The sequence below is a fragment of the Silurus aristotelis genome, assembly GCF_946808225.1.
Source record: "Silurus aristotelis genome assembly, chromosome: 6".
NCBI classification, from domain to species: Eukaryota; Metazoa; Chordata; class Actinopteri; order Siluriformes; family Siluridae; genus Silurus; species Silurus aristotelis.
This window is the reverse complement of record NC_139579.1, coordinates 892365-908506: the sequence shown is the minus strand read 5'-3', so window position 1 is coordinate 908506 and position 16142 is coordinate 892365. Positions and strand designations below refer to the sequence as shown.

Sequence of the window (16142 nt, the reverse complement as noted above, 5' to 3'; positions counted from 1 at the left end):
TCCTGTGTCTGGCAGTTTGGTGAACAAAGTTCTGTAGCGTCTGCCAGATGGGAGGAGCTGAAAGATGTTGTGTTCAGGGTGTGAAGGGTCATTAATTATTTTTTCTGCCTGGTTTCTGGTTCTTGTATGGTACTGGAGAGTGGGCAGGGGAGCACCAATTATTTTTTTCTGTTGTTTTAACTGTTTTCTGGGGTCTGTTTCTGTCCTGTTTTGTTGCTGCTCCAAACCAGATGGTGATTGATGAGCACAGGACAGATTCAATGACTGCAGTGTAGAACTGCATCAACAGCTCCGGTGGCAGACTGTACTTCCTTAATTGACATAGAAAGTACATCCTCTGCTGGGCCTTTTTCAGAATGGAGTTTATGTTGGATTCCCATTTCAGGTCTTAAAAAATGGTAGTGCCCAGAAACTTGAAGTTCTCCACAGATGACACAGGAATGTTGGATATTGTGAGGGGGAGTAGTGTTGAAGGGTGTTTCCTAAAGTCCACTATCATCTCCACAGATTTGAGTGTGTTTAGCTCAAGGTTGTTCTGACTGCACCATAGCACCAGCTGCTTCACCTCCTGCTCATATGCAGACTCGTCACCATCTTGGATGAGTCTCGATGAGCGTGGTGTCATCTGCAAATTTCAGGAGTTTGACAGTTGGGTCACTTGATGTGCAGTCATTCGTATAAAGGGAAAATAGCAGTGGGAAAAGGACACATCCCTGAGGAGCACCAGTGCTGACTGTCCGAATACTGGAGGTAACACCTCCCAGTCTCACCTGTTGTTTCCTGCCTGTCAGGAAGCTGGTGATTCATTGACAGATACAGGGGGTATAGTGAGGTTTAGGAGGTTTAGGACTGGAGAATTCCCGAAATTATTGTATTGAAAGCCGAACTAAAGTCAACAAACAGAATCTGGGCATATGTTCCTGGGCATGTTGACTGCGTCATCCACCGATCTGTTTGCTCGGTCTGCAAATTGTATGAGATCCGGCAGGCCTGTAGTCATTTAGTCCAGTAATGGAGGGTTTCTTGGGGACCGGGATGATTGTGGAGAGTTTAAAGCATGAGGGGACCTCACACAACTCCAGTGATCTGTTGAAGATATAGGTGAAGATGGGAGCCAGTTGGTCAGCACATGCTTTGAGACAGGAGGGGGAGACACCGTCTGGGCCGGGAGCTTTCCTTGTCTTCTGTCTCTGAAAGAGCCGATACACATCCTTTTCACAAATCGTGAGCGCAACTTGAGTGCTGGAAGGAGTTCTAAGAGGGGTTCTCAGAGGTGTGATGGGGGCAGACATTGGGCTGGGTTGGATGAGAGGTGTGAAGATATTGTTCTCAAACCTGCAGTAGAAGGTGTTGAGGTTGTCAGCCACGTCTTTGTTTGCTTCAGTGGGGAGGGGTGGTCTCCTGTAGTTTGTGATATTTTGCAGGACTTTCCACACTGATGCAGGATTGTTAGAGGAGCTTCTTTTGGCTATTCTGATTTCTTTTGTCAGTTGGTTCCTGGCCTGCGTGTACAGTGCTTTGTCCTCCCCTCTGTCGGCATCTTCCTTGGCATGTAGAAGTTATTTCAGTTTGGAGGTGAACCATGGCTTGTTGTTACTGAACTTGCAGGAGGTTTTGGTTGGCACACACATGTCTTCACAAAAACTGATGTAGGATGTCACAGTGTCAGTAGCTCATCCAGGCTATCAGTTCCAGCCTCGAAGACACTCCAATCAGTGTAGTCAAAGCAGTCTTGGAGTTCCTGCTTTGCCTTACTGGTCCATCTCTTCACTGTTTTGACTACAGGCTTAGCAGATTTTAGTTTCTGCCTGTATGTTGTAATAAGATGAACCAAGCAGTGATCAGAGTTCCCTAAAGCTGCCCGGGGTACAGAGCGATATGCGTCCTTAAGAATGGTGTAGCAATGATCCAGTGTGTTTTTCTCTCTTCTCTCCTCTCAAGGTTTCTTCCTCATAACATCTAAGGGAGTTTTTCCTTGCCACAGTCTCCATGGCTGCTCATCAGGGATAAATGCACACCATTCACCTTCACTGTTGATTTCTGTAAAGCTGCTTTGAGACAATGTCTGTTGTGAAAAGCGCTATACAAATAAACTTGACTTGACTCTTGTCGGACAGTTAATATGTTGCCTGTATTTTGGAAGTTCAAGTGTTAGCTTTGCTCTGTTAAAGTCTCCAAGGATAATAAAAAAAAAAATCCAGATGTTTTTGCTCCAAGCCGGATATTTGGTTTGCCAGGTTTTGCAGTGCATCACTCACGTTGGCCTGAGGTGGGATGTAAACTCCAGGCAGAATGAATGAGGAAAATTCCCGTGGTAAGTCAAACGGTTTACAGTTTATGGGCATAAGAACATGGATCAGATTAGACTCCACACCATGGCAGTTCCAGATGACATGAAGACTGCTATAAAGATCCTTTTCCAAGACAATGATGAGGTTGTCAAAGCTCACCTTCCTGACCAGCTGGAGAACATTCGTGTCATTGCAGATGACTGTCTTGAGTTGGCAAATTCAACAGAAAAGCAGTTCACTGATGTTATGAATATTATCCAAGAACTGCTGGAAGCATGTGTAAATGCTCAGTGCTTTTATGGAGATGAGCTGGAGGTTATCAAGAAGAAACTAGAAGAGGCAAAGCTGAGGAAACAGTCAGCAGAAGAAGCTGCTAAACGCTCAGAGAAAGCAATGAAAACCATGGAAGAGCAACTTAAGGAAGCACATGAAAATTACAACAATGCAATGGATTCATTACCAAGTGGATGGAATATGATAGGCATGGATTTTGTTTCAGGAGTGACTGAAAGTGTCACTGGTGTACTTAATGGCATAACTGCATTTATGAGCCAGTCCATTAAATATTCAACAGCTGTTTCTGGTAAGATACCTGAAATAAAAGGTCAAGATTCCACTGCTGTTGTTTTTGATGTAATAAATATCTACTCCAAGTCTGCAGAAATCCTGAAGTGCACAGAGAACATTCAAGAGTTTGTTCAGGACCAGGTGATTAACTGGAAAGATTTGTATGATCAAAAGAATAGAGCTTCAGTAACAGATTTCCAGGCAAAACAGTTCAAAAGAATCAAGCAGAGTTTAGAAAAAAGCCCAAAGTGCAAAGCAAGTGCGGAGGTTCGAAACCTATGTGATGAGGGAAATGAAATCTGTGCAGAACTAGCAAAGTATGCACCAGAGGGGAAATGTGAAGAAGCCAAAGTAAAGAAGCTGATTAAAAGAATTCAGAAACTGACTGAATCATCTCGCAGTTTCGACAGCAAAAGTAAAGATGTAACAAAGACTCCTCCTCTGGCTCCCAAACCACCAATGATGTTTAAAGAAGTAAGTAACTCTGAGAAGAAGAGTGCTTCACAAAGGGCATCAGAGAACGCCAGTTTCCGCATAGAGCAGAACCGCACTCAATTGGACAAAACTAGAGAGATCTATGAGAAGAGTGTAGAGACCATGGAGAAGAACCATAAGGAGCTGACTGACATCCTGATTACCATGAGAAACTGTGAGCTCAAAGAGATCGACTTCAACACCACCATAAAAATGCTGGTTAAAGGTATGGATGCCATGGGGAGGGTGAAGGAGCAGTGGGAGAAGATGGTCCGCTTCTTTCCGATGGTGTCCAACATTGTGAAAACCAGCCTGACCAGAACCCTTAAAGATTTTGTCACCACATCTGAGAAGACACAAACACTTTCCTACAGCGCAAAGCTCTTCTCCAAAGATCTGCTCTACAATCAAGCCTTTCAAGCCACAAACATCTCCAGCCTCGTCAACATGATCTCTGCTACCTACACTGAGGTGTCCACCGAGTACCTCATGGATCGTGTCAGCTCTCTGGGAAAACTGATGACCATGGACAAGGAAAAACCAGAGTTTCTTTCTGAGCGTTTGGAGTTACAGAACTCCTGTGATGAGGCTCAGAGAGCCATCTTACAACTTGTCCTCAAGAACAAGAAGGAGTTTGAAAGGAAGAGTGAAGCAAGACTGGAGAAGATCGACAAAGAGTTGCTCGCCATTCTCCCTGCTGCTGATCCAGAAAAGATAAAGAGCATTAAAGCATCTGTTAAAAGTGGATTCACAGAGGAAGAAGAAGCAGCCTATTGCTGAATAAACACAATTTCTTTGTATCATTATCTACTAAAGCTTGTTTTAGAGAAATAAAAGCTGATACTGTTTTCTTTCTGCATTATTAGTATCTGTAATTTATATAATCAGTAGAAGTGATAACAGATGTGATCCTGCATGCTGAATTAGAAATTAGAATGAAATACATTTACATAAAAAGCAGCTTTACTTTTACACTGAATCAAGAATCTGATTTTAAATGATTATTTCCTCAATGGAACTTTTCTGCAGCTTCCTGTAAACTATACAATGCTCTTCATTAAAGGTGATTGGGATGTGAGTTTGTGTGTTTCAGTGTAATCAGTTCACATATTACAGATAATCCAGCAAGAGGTGGTGTTTTTTTCTTTATAAACAAGTTATTTATAACATAAGGTATACCTTTATTTATACCGTTATACATTTCTAAAAGGTTTTTACATATCCCAGCTTGTGAGGAAGCTGTGGTCAGAGCGTGTGGTCAGCCATGGTACAGCACCCCTAGAGCAGGTGGGGTTAAGTGCATTGCTTAAGAGCTCAACATTGGTAGCTTGGTAGTGCTGTGGATAGAACCTGTGACCTTATGAGCAGTAACCCAGAGCCGTAACCCCTGGACCACCATATATGAAAATAAGAATCTCTCTAACTGTTTCTCACTCATTTATGAATTATGTTAACTGAAAGACAGAATGTTTCATGTGACACAAAAGGGGTGGGGTTACACTCAAACAGCTGGTTCTCAGAAGCTATAAATCAGGTTGAGCTTGACAGACAGTTCTAATACTCAGGTCTAATACTGAGACTCCATAATGAAACTTCAAGGTCAACAATCTTGAGTCAACAAGCTTATCCTGTCTGAAATGTCAGTTACATGCCTTCATATAGAGTGAAGTGCAAAGTCTCACACAGTCTCACACTTTCTAATCAAGTGGATTCAAGTGTCTCTGTGGTCCTCTTGTTTTTTATTTCATGGATCTGTTTAAATACAGCCTCAGCATGGTTCTGGCACTGGTTAATAATAATCATGCCTCTGGTTTTCAATATTTTATCATTTACATTACATATAACAAGCCCAAATAATTATTTCATTTATTTATCCAAGTTCTTCTCAAAGTTTCTATACCTGATTGTTCTCGCATTTATATTTATAATAATAATGCCATCAGTATATGCTGTGATTTTGTTTATGTTCGCAGATACTGTTTTCAATTCAATTCAATTCACAGTCAACATTGTCTGAAAGCAGCTTTACAGATGTAAAGAGTTTATAAAGTATGAATGTATAAGTGTAGTGACTATGAGTTTATCCCTGTGGAGATGACACATGAGATGGTATGAGGAAGAAAACATGAGAGGGACCAGACTAAAAAAAGAACCCATCCTCATCTGGGTGACACTAAATGTCCATCATTACAGTTCCATCATTGTAGAGTTTCACTGTTCAGTAAAAGGTCCTTAAATACAGAACTGTTCATGCAAACGGTGGTCCAGAGTCATTGTAGCAGATTGTTGATATTAATTAAAGAATTCATCCTTTTTTGGTGGAGTGATTTGCATTTTTTGGTGAAGATCATTTCTGATTTGGGTTTTAAACAATTCCACATCTCTGTGTTTGACTTTGGTAAAATCATTAGTTGTCAGATTTGACTTCTTTTTACTAATATATTTATGACTATGTTATTCTTAAGGCAGGTCATTTTTTATTTCTAATACCCATAATGCACTACTGAATTTAAATATACTATTACACATACAGCTAAATGGTCCGATTCCAAAAGATATTTAGTTTTGAACTAGCTTAATAACTTTTTGAAACATTTATTTTATCAATTCTAGTTTTTGTTTTTGAATCAAATCTGGTAAATCTATAATCATTTGTGAATTTCTCTCTAAATGGGTCTGTAATTTCCCATGTGTCACTTACTGTTGTGAAAAGTTCTGGTTGTGGTGGGATTTCATGTGCGATTGTATAAAAATCTCCACATATTATATATTTATAACCGACATTTAAGTCTTCATACATTTATGGAATTCATATATATATATATATATATATATATATATATATATATATATATATATATATATATATATATATATATATATATATATATATATATATATTTATAGTTTATATTCAACACAATAACTCTCTGTACAACATACACACATTGTTTTATACAAAACATTACAGTAAACAGTTTACATAGTGTTACTTTTGAGCATATTTAAGCAAATAATTTAATATAAAATTGTGAATTATTTCTGTTTATATGATATTTTTTAAACCCTGTGTATCAGGTGGGTTTTATATCATGAATATATGAGGTGTTTTATTTACATATTTACATCAAATAGTTACATTCGAAAGAACTGTTACGTAAAATTACCTACAAATTGTGTTAATTAAAACAAATCTATTTAATATGCAAATCATATGCAAATGAGGCCGTTCGGCGCCCTACAGGCTTATTTGCATAAACATTTTGTTGATGATGTAATAGAAAATCACACCATATTATTGATTTTACTCTTTCGGAGTGTTTAGCTTAATTATAGACTAAATATAAATGTATGCAAATATATAGAAAAAGAAAAAGCGAGAGGAACCTTTGGACTACCGGAAGTAAAAAAAAAAGGTGCTGGTCACGTGGTGGCGGTGTTCCGGTTCCGGTTCCGGAGCTGAAGTGAGATTTGAGCTTTGAAATAAAGGACGGAAGGTTTTATAAACTTCTTTAAAGGTACGTGTTTGTGTTTGCTTTATAATTATATTATTGTTGTTATATTTGCGTTTCATATCTGTGAGGGTTCAGTTTCCGGTGTTTAGTTATTAAAGGTCACCGGGTGAGGTGTTAGCTGTTAGCCGCCTAGCTGTAACTGTCTCACTTCATATCTGTGGTGTTTTTGTTTTAAGTAAATAAAAATATATATTTTTAATACGTTTATTGACTTTTCATTAAAGGAAATGTGGATTTTCTTGTGGTTCGTGTTACATATTGTTTGTGTTGGAAACAGAAATGAAACTACGAGCTGATGAAGTGTTTAAGTGATGATTTATGAAGAGTTTATTATTAATACATTCTGAGGAAGTCGGTTGTAGAAATATCTCCGGGTTTTATTGAAACCCCACTCAGGAATCCTGCACACACAGGAGGAAGTCGCTTTACTTTCAAGTGTGACGTTGCGTGATTGTAAAGTGGGCGGGGCTTCAGTTTCATGTTTTTTGTTTTCAGGTCACTTGCGTTGTTGTTCATTTTCTTGTCTCTATTTATATCCTTTTTTTTGCCTATCAAAATGTAATACATTAGAGTTCCTGTCCAGTCATATTTGAGTCGTCACATCACATGTTGCCGGGGGTCAAACAAATCTGCCCTCGAGGCAGCTTCAAATACATGAATATAAATTTGCTTCTTTAACCAATCAGATTGCAAATTAGCGACACAGGGGCCGTCTAGCAGGCGTACGGTAACGTCTGCAGGTCCTCTGATCCAATCAGAGTTCACAAACCGCATCTGTAACAAAATGCACAAACTCAAATATATTGGTATGGATTTAATTTTTCTTTTTTTTCATTCCACAATGACTGACCGAGGAGAAGAAATCGATTTGGTTGACTTATTTACCAGATGGACTTTTTACGAAAAGCTGGACACCGTGAGGAAAAGTTGCCCTAACAGCTGTTAAGCATTTTATGCACATGGAGTAATATTATGGATGTGGTTTGTCCTCTCTTTCATGTCCTGTAGGTGTGTGTGTGTGTGGGTCTTTGAGAGATCTCCCTGATGGGCGGCTGGTCCCGGGGCGCCGTGCTGGAGCTGTACCGAGCGCTGCTCCGTGCAGGGCGCCACCTGCAGTACACCGACCGCAACTACTACCGCCGCAGCATCGCCCGCGAGTTCCGCCGCTGCCAGTCGCTCAGCGAGCCTCAAGAGAAGGAGGAGGCACTGAAACGGGGACAGTTCTTCCTCAACAGCCGTCTGGGAGGACTCGTCTAGACCGAAGCAACATTAACAAGCAACAGGTAACAACAAAACGGACATACTATAGAAGTGAAGAGTGTGTATTTTCAGCTCGGAATTAGGGACTGGGAAAACTAGGGTGCACTAACCTTTGCCCCGGGATTGATGTTAGTCAGACTGACCAGATCTTCTGTCTCACTTTGGTGAAGGATGGCGGGAGTGAACGGAGATCGGAAAGGAAAGAAAGAGGACAATGGCTTCGGCTCAGCCATCGACTTCATGCTGTCCAACGCCAAACTGGTGCTCGGGGTCGGAGGAGCCGCCATGCTGGGGATCGCTACACTCGCTGTCAAGAGAGTAAGAGTGTGTGTGTGTGTGTGTGTGTGTGTGTCTTTATGTTCTCCAGCTACCTGTTTCACAAGTTCTTTATGCTTTTCCTGTGTGTCGTTTGCCTCAGATGTACGACCGAGCCCTCAGCGCTCCGTCCAGCCCCACAAAAAGCAACCAATCAGGAAAGAGAAGCTGGGAGGAGCCGAGCTGGCTGGGGTCATCACCACGGACGTTGAACCACGACATGAAGCAGAACGTCAGTCGGTCGCTGCAGACGCTCCCCACGTCCTCCAGCTCGCTTCAGCAGGGTAACGTTCTGATGATGCGTATCACATTCGCTGTCTTCCAATGAACCTCTACCTGCTTTTATTAGAAATTTTGGGATGGAAACGTATCCTTGAGCCTGCACTCTCTCTATGTGTGTTTGTGTGGGGGTGTGTGTGTGTGTGTTCAGACTTTCCCAGGAGGACATCGGGACGTCCTGGGGGCAGCAGGAGTAGTAGTAAAGCAGCGCTGCAGCAGGGCCGGATGCGTCTGTCCCTGCAGGAGCACCTGTGGGCGTTTTATCACGAGCGTGTGAACATCTCCGCCGAGGAGCAGCAGGCAGCTCGACACGCCGCCCTCGACATCTGTGCAGAACTCCGGGCCTTCATCCACACCAAAGTGCCAGACATGCCGCTCCGAGATATGTACCTCAGCGGCAGCCTGTACCACGACCTACAGGTCAGCGCTCTTCATTAATCATAATCATCATCATAATGAAGTTATTGTAACCTTTGACCAGTAGGTGGCACCATCACTAAATACTGTATGTTGCATAGATACAGATCATGGTCCTCAAGATAGCAGCTAGGTCATTTTGACCAAGCCGTTGCTGACATACAGCCGGAGATGATGTTCTGTTGGAGCAAACCATTTGGAGAACTAAAAAAAACTTCAAAAACTTTGACTGAAGGCTGAATATCGAATCGGTGGACATTGGCATTATAGGGTGCGCTGAACTCCTCTCGACAGGGATTTTACATTTGGGACCCACTGCTTTACATTTATGACCATTAATGACCCTGAAACTAGGTTTAAACTTGACCCGATGGTGGCGCTAGAGCATTGTTTACAATTGGCCTGTGTGTGTGTTTTTTCAATGATGGTGGCAAAATCCATGATTTTTTTACTAAACCGTTCTCTGGGTGCTATAGACACTAAATTCAGAAGAAGCTGAGGAATGCTAAGAAAAGGTAGAATAACTATGAGGTGCTCAGCCCCCTGATAATACTGCGTGTTTTTGTAGGTGGTGTCAGCAGACCATGCTCAGCTGATGGTTCCTCTGATCCTGGAGAAGAGCCTGTGGTCATTCATTCCTGGTGAGGAGACCATTATGAACGTTCCCGGGTTCTGGCTTGTCCGTCGGGAGAACCTGGAGTATTTCCCTCGCGGCTCGAGTTACTGGGACCGCTGCCTGATCGGCGGTTACCTCTCGCCGAAGAGCGTGCTGGAGGTGTTCGAGAAGCTGGTGACGGGCTGCATGAACTGGCCGGCGATCGGCAGCGTGCTGGGTTACGTGGTCCGTCCCGCCGTACCGTCGCTCACGGGGGCGATCACGCTCGCTCTGGAGGTGCAGTACGACTCTGATCGACGGCTTCACATCGACTTACTGCCTCTTCTTGTCTCGGAGGACACGGTGTCTCTTTTCGCTAAGCCGCACAGAGAGCGAGAGAACCTCTGGAGGCAGAGTTTTTGGTCGTCGGAAACGACCAGGCTGCTCGCTCTGGACCGAGACGACGACGGCTGCCGTTGCGTCTGCCTGAAAATCGCCAAGGCCGTGTGCAAACTGAACCCTGCGCTGACGCTGCTGAACGCCAGTCACCTGGCCAACGCCGTGCTGCTGCTGAGCGAGAGCGAGCACGACTGGAGCCGGGGGGCGCTGGCCGAGCGTTTCACACAGCTCATCCGTGCTCTAGTGGGACACCTGGAGGCTGAGAGGCTGCCCTGCGCCCTCGACTACAAGGTCAACCTGCTGTGTGAGCTCACGGCACGAGAGGTCGACGAACTGGGGTACACACTCTACTGCTCACTATCAGACCCCGAGAGTCTGCTCAGAACTGTGTAACACACACACACACACACACACACACACTCACACACAGACATTACACAGGGAACACTGATACCAAACTAGCTCATGTACCAATGAGTAGAATAGTGTGTGTGTGTGTGTGTGTGTGTGTGTGTGTGTGTGTGTGTGTGTGTGTGTGATGAATCTGCTGCTATGCTTCATCAGTGTTCACGTCATCAGGTCACCTCACACACTGTTCATAAAACGGCAAAAGTGTGTTTTTATGTGTGTTAGCATGTTGAACGTTAGCGCTAATGTAAGTTTATGCGCAAGATCAAAACGCTTCCATGTGATTTGATGAATAAGAGACAGCTGGAAGGTCTGGATTAGTAACGGGGGGTGTAGGAACCCTGACAGCAACACCATCTCCTTTTGTCCGTTTATACATCCAGACTAGACACACACTTCCTGTTGTCCTGTTGCTGTGTCCTGAACTCATGTCTTCACCTCTGCCGCTGAGACTCCTTCCCTCTGTGTTTTATCCAATAAAATGACGTCTTAATCTGCGTGTTCTCCTGCTTTCCCGTTCAGTTTTTGTCCGTTAAGGGTTACGTTGAAGCTCACCGGCGTCTCTGACCCGTAAGCCGTAGCGAGAGAAGAAATAACCGCCACGGAGACACAAGCAAACGTTTGACGTGGCTGAGAGATGCGTAGCTGCGAGATCATTACGCATGCGTCCCTGTTCAGGTACTAATAAAAAAGGCGCAGTAGCTGTTACCGTGTGCCCACAGGTTTTTTTTTTATTTTTGTAGTGAGGGTCGTTTTCAAAGGCAACGCAACACAATCGATCTTCGGCCAATCAATCAGTGTTTTGAAAATGTTTATGATATGAAAGAGAAATGAATTATTTATGGATGATGAGAAGGAGGATGGTGGTGATGGTGATGCTCCATGATGTAATGTGTGTTGTGATGTAATAAAGTGCGAGTGTGAATCCATCCGTCTGCGTTATTTGTTACACGATTTTTTTTCTGTGGGAGCGACAGGGTGCAGCTATAAACAGATGTGTATGGGGGGGGCTTAATTAGATGCAGATGTTTGTGGGAGGAGCTTAATGTGATGGAGATGTGTATGGGTGGGGTTTAATAAGATGCAGATGTGTATGGGTGGGGTTTAATAAGATGTAGATGTGTATGGGTGGAGTTTAATAAGATGCAAATGTGTATGGGTGGGGTTTAATAAGATGTAGATGTGTATGGGTGGAGTTTAATAAGATGCAAATGTGTATGGGTGGGGTTTAATAAGATGCAGATGTGTATGGGTGGGGTTTAATAAGATGCAGATGTGCAGATTATACTTTTTTACTCAACTGAAAGTAAAGAAGTTTTGGCTCAAGTACTTAAGTAAAAAGTAGTTATTACTTCTACCTGTTGGTAGAATGATGGATGGATGGATGGAATGTATGTATGTATGTATGTATGTATGTATGTATGTGATAGCCTAGTGGGTTAATGTCAGGGCCCCCACTCTGAAAACATTTCAATTCTGTCCTTTCTGTGTTGGATTAATTTCTTGATTTCCTGGTCTTTAATGAAAGATAACCCCACCAAAAAAAAGGCACTTCTGTGGTAGCTCAGTGGGTTTAGGCTTGTGCCTGAACATGGTCCTTAATATAGTCCACGCTGGTGATAAGGTTTCAAAGCCGGTCCTACATGCCTTCTTTTTTACTGCGCTGACATGAAACAAAGTATGAACCCTCCAAAAAAGCACACATGCTTTTCAGCAGTGGTCGCTCAGTGGTTTAAGGCTTGTGCCTCATCTAAACATGCATCTCAGTCTGATCTCTTCCATGGTTCAGTAGGTTAAGGCTGGTGCCTCACTGATGGTGAGGATCAGGGTTTGAATCCTGCTTTCTGCCTGCTAGTTGCGATGTAGGTTATGTTCCTGCTTCCTAAAAATAGACCTGCTCTAAACAACCTTCCTGGCCTGTCTTCTCTGATGGTTCAGTGGGTTAAATCAGGTGTCTTGCTTTTGGTGGGGTTCAGGGTTCGAATCCTGCTTTCTGCCTCAGAAAAAGTGAGGGTGATAGGTTTTTGGCAGAATTTTTTACCTATCTATGCAAAACTAAGTCGATACGTTTTTGCTTCATAACCTCCTGTTTTCAGCTTCTCAGCCGCCAGGGGGGCAGATGCCCGGATATTGCCCCCCTGCTTCAGGATACACCCTCCGAAACCACATCCAAACTTCCACGCAGCCATTTCTGACACCTTCCTTATTACAGCCACCAGAACCTTCCACACTCTTAACTTTGAACCAGCAACCTCTCAACCCAGAGGTAAAGCTCTTCCAATTGAGCCACAGGATCTCCTGCAAGAACCTGATTTTTAGGACCTTTTTTGGTATTTTATTAAACTTTTTAAACAATTGAAAGGAAAGCTAAGGGGTAGGAATTGAACCGGGTGAGTCAGATAGCAGAGACCGCATCACTAACCACTACACTACCAGAGGGGTGACAAACAAGGCTTTGCTTATTGGACTCTTGGTTTTTCTATAGTTAAGAGCCCACTGTTTTCTCTTAGATCATGATGGTAGAGGGTCAAAACTTCTCCTTCCTGTACATTCTCTCAGTTACTCAAAGTCTATGAGAAGTGACTCAGGTACAAGAACCACATCTCCAACACCTGCACCACTGATATACCATGATTTACCAGCAACCAATTTTAATGACCTTTTATTGTTCTGTTTTTAAAAACTTCTTATAATGTTCAATATGAAACTAGAGGTAAGAATCGAACCAGGAAAGTCTTTCATCATAGATCACTAATGGCATTACTTCAAAACTCAAAACTTTGTTAGACATGTAAAGAAGCAGGAAAGACAGAGACAAAGACAAAGAGACACAGACACGGCTTTAGAAAGAGTGAGAAACAAATAGAGAGACAGCAAGAGAGAGACATATACAGTGAGACAGAGACATTTACTAAAAGAGACACAGAGACAATTAGATAGAGAAAATAGAGAGACAAAGATAGAGAGATATAGTCGCTTCCTGTTGGAAGTGTTTATCCCGAGCGACTCTTAATGATCTCATTTACTAAATGAGCAGTAGTGAGTTAAGTGCTTGCTCAGGTGCCCAAAACTGGCAGCTTGGAGGTGTTAAACATGTATCATATTTACAGCATGTGATATGTATGTAAGCATATGTACAGTGATTAAATAGAAAGGCTGTATCAGTGCAGAGACGTGTGGACATCACTAAGAGCCTTTGCTATGTTTCCACACGGACAGTTAATGAGGTGATACCGGAGAAACTGCACCTCTTCAAGTCAAGTCGGGAAGCTTTTATATATAAAATTATAGACATTTTACAGATTTGAATGATGTATTGTTTTTATCTGTACGATCAATAAAGACAGTGATTTAAGTTTGTGTTGCCATTATGAGGGAAAAACCCACAAAACGCCACCTAGAGGGTAAATTGTGTAAAACATGGCGGATTTGGTGTTTGATTTGAGACTTGGCGCAGAAATAAAACAAAAGTTTACTGATTAAAAATATTTTTATCTGGAGTTTATTTATTTATTTTATATCTAAGTAAAGAAAGGAAAAAATTTCGTGCCGTTTAAAATAATTTGAATTTTGACAGCCAAATATAAATATATATATAAATACAAAACGAATTAAAAATGTTGTTACCTAATGAATGTATCCAGGCTGAAGATCCACATATAGAACACAAGCAGAGAAAAGATGATGATGATCATGAATGTGTCTGTTCTCAGTCATGTTCTCATCACTGACTCCCTCTGTCTCATCCACATTAACCCCAAACTTCTTACTGCCTTCTGCCTGCTGATTCTTATCTCCATAAACTAGTCTACATCTGTGGTGAGTGAGGGTCAGGACTTTATACACCAGCGGATTGAAAAAGACGCGCAGTAACAGGAAATCAGTTGTTCGGCTGAAATCAGCGCGCAGTGAAAATAAAAAATATATTTCACCAAATCAATGAATTAAAACTAAAGTAAGAGCCGGTTTTGAAAATGTAAGAAGTAAAAAGTACAGATATTTGTGTAAAAATGTAATGAGTAAAAGTAAAAAGTCTGAAAAATAAATAGTGGAGTAAAAAACTGATACCAGAAAAATCTACTGAAGTACAATAACGAAGTGTTTGTACTCCGATACTTCCTCCTCTGGTATGGGTGGGGTTTAATAAGATGCAGGTGTGTATGGGTGGGGTTTAATAAGATGCAGATGTGTATGGGTGGGGTTTAATAAGATGCAGATGTGTATGGGTGGAGTTTTTTCACCACTACTGAAATGATATAAATGAATTGTGTTTTGCTGATACAGTGAAATCTTTCCAGAGGAACAGCAGAAAGAGGAGATCAGAAGGTCTAAAGAGCTCATGTGGCATCACAAATCAATCAAAAGCTAAACATCTGTATTTCTTTATTTGAGCGAACGCAGTACAGTAGGAGAGTCTCAGAGAAAAATCCAAACTACAAACATCCAAATAAAAACTGCTGAGGCTTCACAATGTGTACAGGACAAGCAGCTGAAAATCTCACGAGCTCAGATTAATCCAAAAATATTCTTCTGTAACTCAATAGTTTTCACACACACACACACACACACACACACACACACACGATTTTTGCATAGTTTCAGTATAAATGCAGGAGTTCAGGAAGCTTTTGCACACGCCATTAAATGAAACTATAAACAGATCAAAACTCTTTAGTCATGTTGCAGGTTGTCTTTCACACACACACAATACTGCCCTCTGCTGGATCTGTTACAGCACATCAATTACACTCACACATTATATATATATATATAAAACTCAGCTGAGAGAGTTCCTTGGTTCTCCAGTCTTGAGGGTTACAGAGCTGCTGGGACATGAGAGTGTGGAACAGCAGGATGGTCTCACAAGTCATACGGTGATTCTGAGCAGCCTCCAGGTTTCTCCTGCACTCACTTGGCCGGAGCGAATCCCACCTGGTCACGGTCTCGGTTAAAAACAGTGTAAAAACGCCCGATAAACACGTCACCCAGGATCCAGAGAGGACCAGCAGGGGGTGGGATGTCCATGGCCATGAAACCAGACAGACACATGGTCACACCAAACAGTGTGTTCTAAACAAGAGAGAGAGAGAGAGAGAGAGAGAGAGAGAGAGAGAGAGAGAGAGAGAGAGAGAGAGAGAGAGAGAAGCAAGCAAACATTAGAGATGGAGGGAGATAGATAAAAATGGACAGAGAAAAAGAGGGAGCAAAAGAGAGAGAGAAATGGGTAGATGGAGTGTGTTAGAGGGAGAAATAAATAAAGGAAGGGAGAGAGGTAGATGGAGAGAAAAGAGAAAGGGAGAGAAAGAGGAGTAGAGAGAAAGGAATAGAGTGGGAGAAGGAGAGATAGAGGGGAGGGGATGAGAGGGAAAGAGATAGAGAATATGGATAGATAGAGAAGGAGAGGGAAAGATAGAGGCAGAGAAAGGGGTACACAGGGAGAGGTATAGAGATGGGAGAATAGAGAGGGAGGAAAAGAGAAAGAAGGAATGGGGAAGGAAGGAAAGAGAGAAAGAGAGGGGGAATGGGGGAGGGAAATCAGAATATTGTTCAATGCAACATTCTGAACTTTGTCTCCATAGCAACGAGGCCAAGCCTGAACCCGAGGTAACATTCGATCACTAG

At 42.3% G+C, this 16142-nt stretch overlaps 3 protein-coding genes and 1 long non-coding RNA gene across 4 annotated transcripts in view; 2 read left to right on the top strand and 2 right to left on the bottom strand.

Moving 5' to 3' along the window:
- Positions 1 to 16142, bottom strand: part of LOC310728084 — a 72290-nt gene that overhangs the window by 49026 nt on the left and 7122 nt on the right. The window lies entirely within an intron of this gene.
- LOC310728251 (uncharacterized protein) lies at positions 2349 to 4122 on the top strand. Its single transcript, XM_083545460.1, has one exon. It carries the CDS (start codon positions 2352 to 2354, stop codon positions 4110 to 4112), a length of 1761 nt encoding a protein of 586 aa, XP_083401586.1. The 5' UTR covers positions 2349 to 2351; the 3' UTR covers positions 4113 to 4122.
- Positions 7860 to 11449, top strand: mief1 (mitochondrial elongation factor 1). The gene is made up of 5 exons (XM_083544039.1): positions 7860 to 8130; positions 8278 to 8425; positions 8526 to 8706; positions 8853 to 9121; positions 9687 to 11449. The coding sequence occupies exons 2-5, from the start codon at positions 8279 to 8281 to the stop codon at positions 10503 to 10505; spliced, it is 1416 nt and encodes a 471-aa protein (XP_083400165.1). The 5' UTR covers positions 7860 to 8130; position 8278; the 3' UTR covers positions 10506 to 11449.
- Positions 14887 to 16142, bottom strand: part of napsa (napsin A aspartic peptidase) — an 8385-nt gene continuing 7129 nt past the window's right edge. The window contains exon 9 of the mRNA XM_083545147.1: positions 14887 to 15590. Coding sequence (XP_083401273.1) covers positions 15429 to 15590 — 162 coding nt within the window. The 3' untranslated portion in view covers positions 14887 to 15428. The remainder of the gene's footprint in view (positions 15591 to 16142) is intronic.

What these genes read in the sequence shown, in the direction of transcription:
- LOC310728251 (XM_083545460.1), top strand. Translation starts at nt 2,352, where the DNA reads ATGGATCAGATTAGACTCCACACCATGGCAGTTCCAGATGACATGAAG.
- mief1 (XM_083544039.1), top strand. Translation starts at nt 8,279, where the DNA reads ATGGCGGGAGTGAACGGAGATCGGAAAGGAAAGAAAGAGGACAATGGC. An exon ending in CTACACTCGCTGTCAAGAGA is followed by an intron (nt 8,426 to 8,525) that starts GTAAGAGTGTGT and finishes CGTTTGCCTCAG; the next exon opens with ATGTACGACCGAGCCCTCAG. An exon ending in CTCCAGCTCGCTTCAGCAGG is followed by an intron (nt 8,707 to 8,852) that starts GTAACGTTCTGA and finishes GTGTGTGTTCAG; the next exon opens with ACTTTCCCAGGAGGACATCG.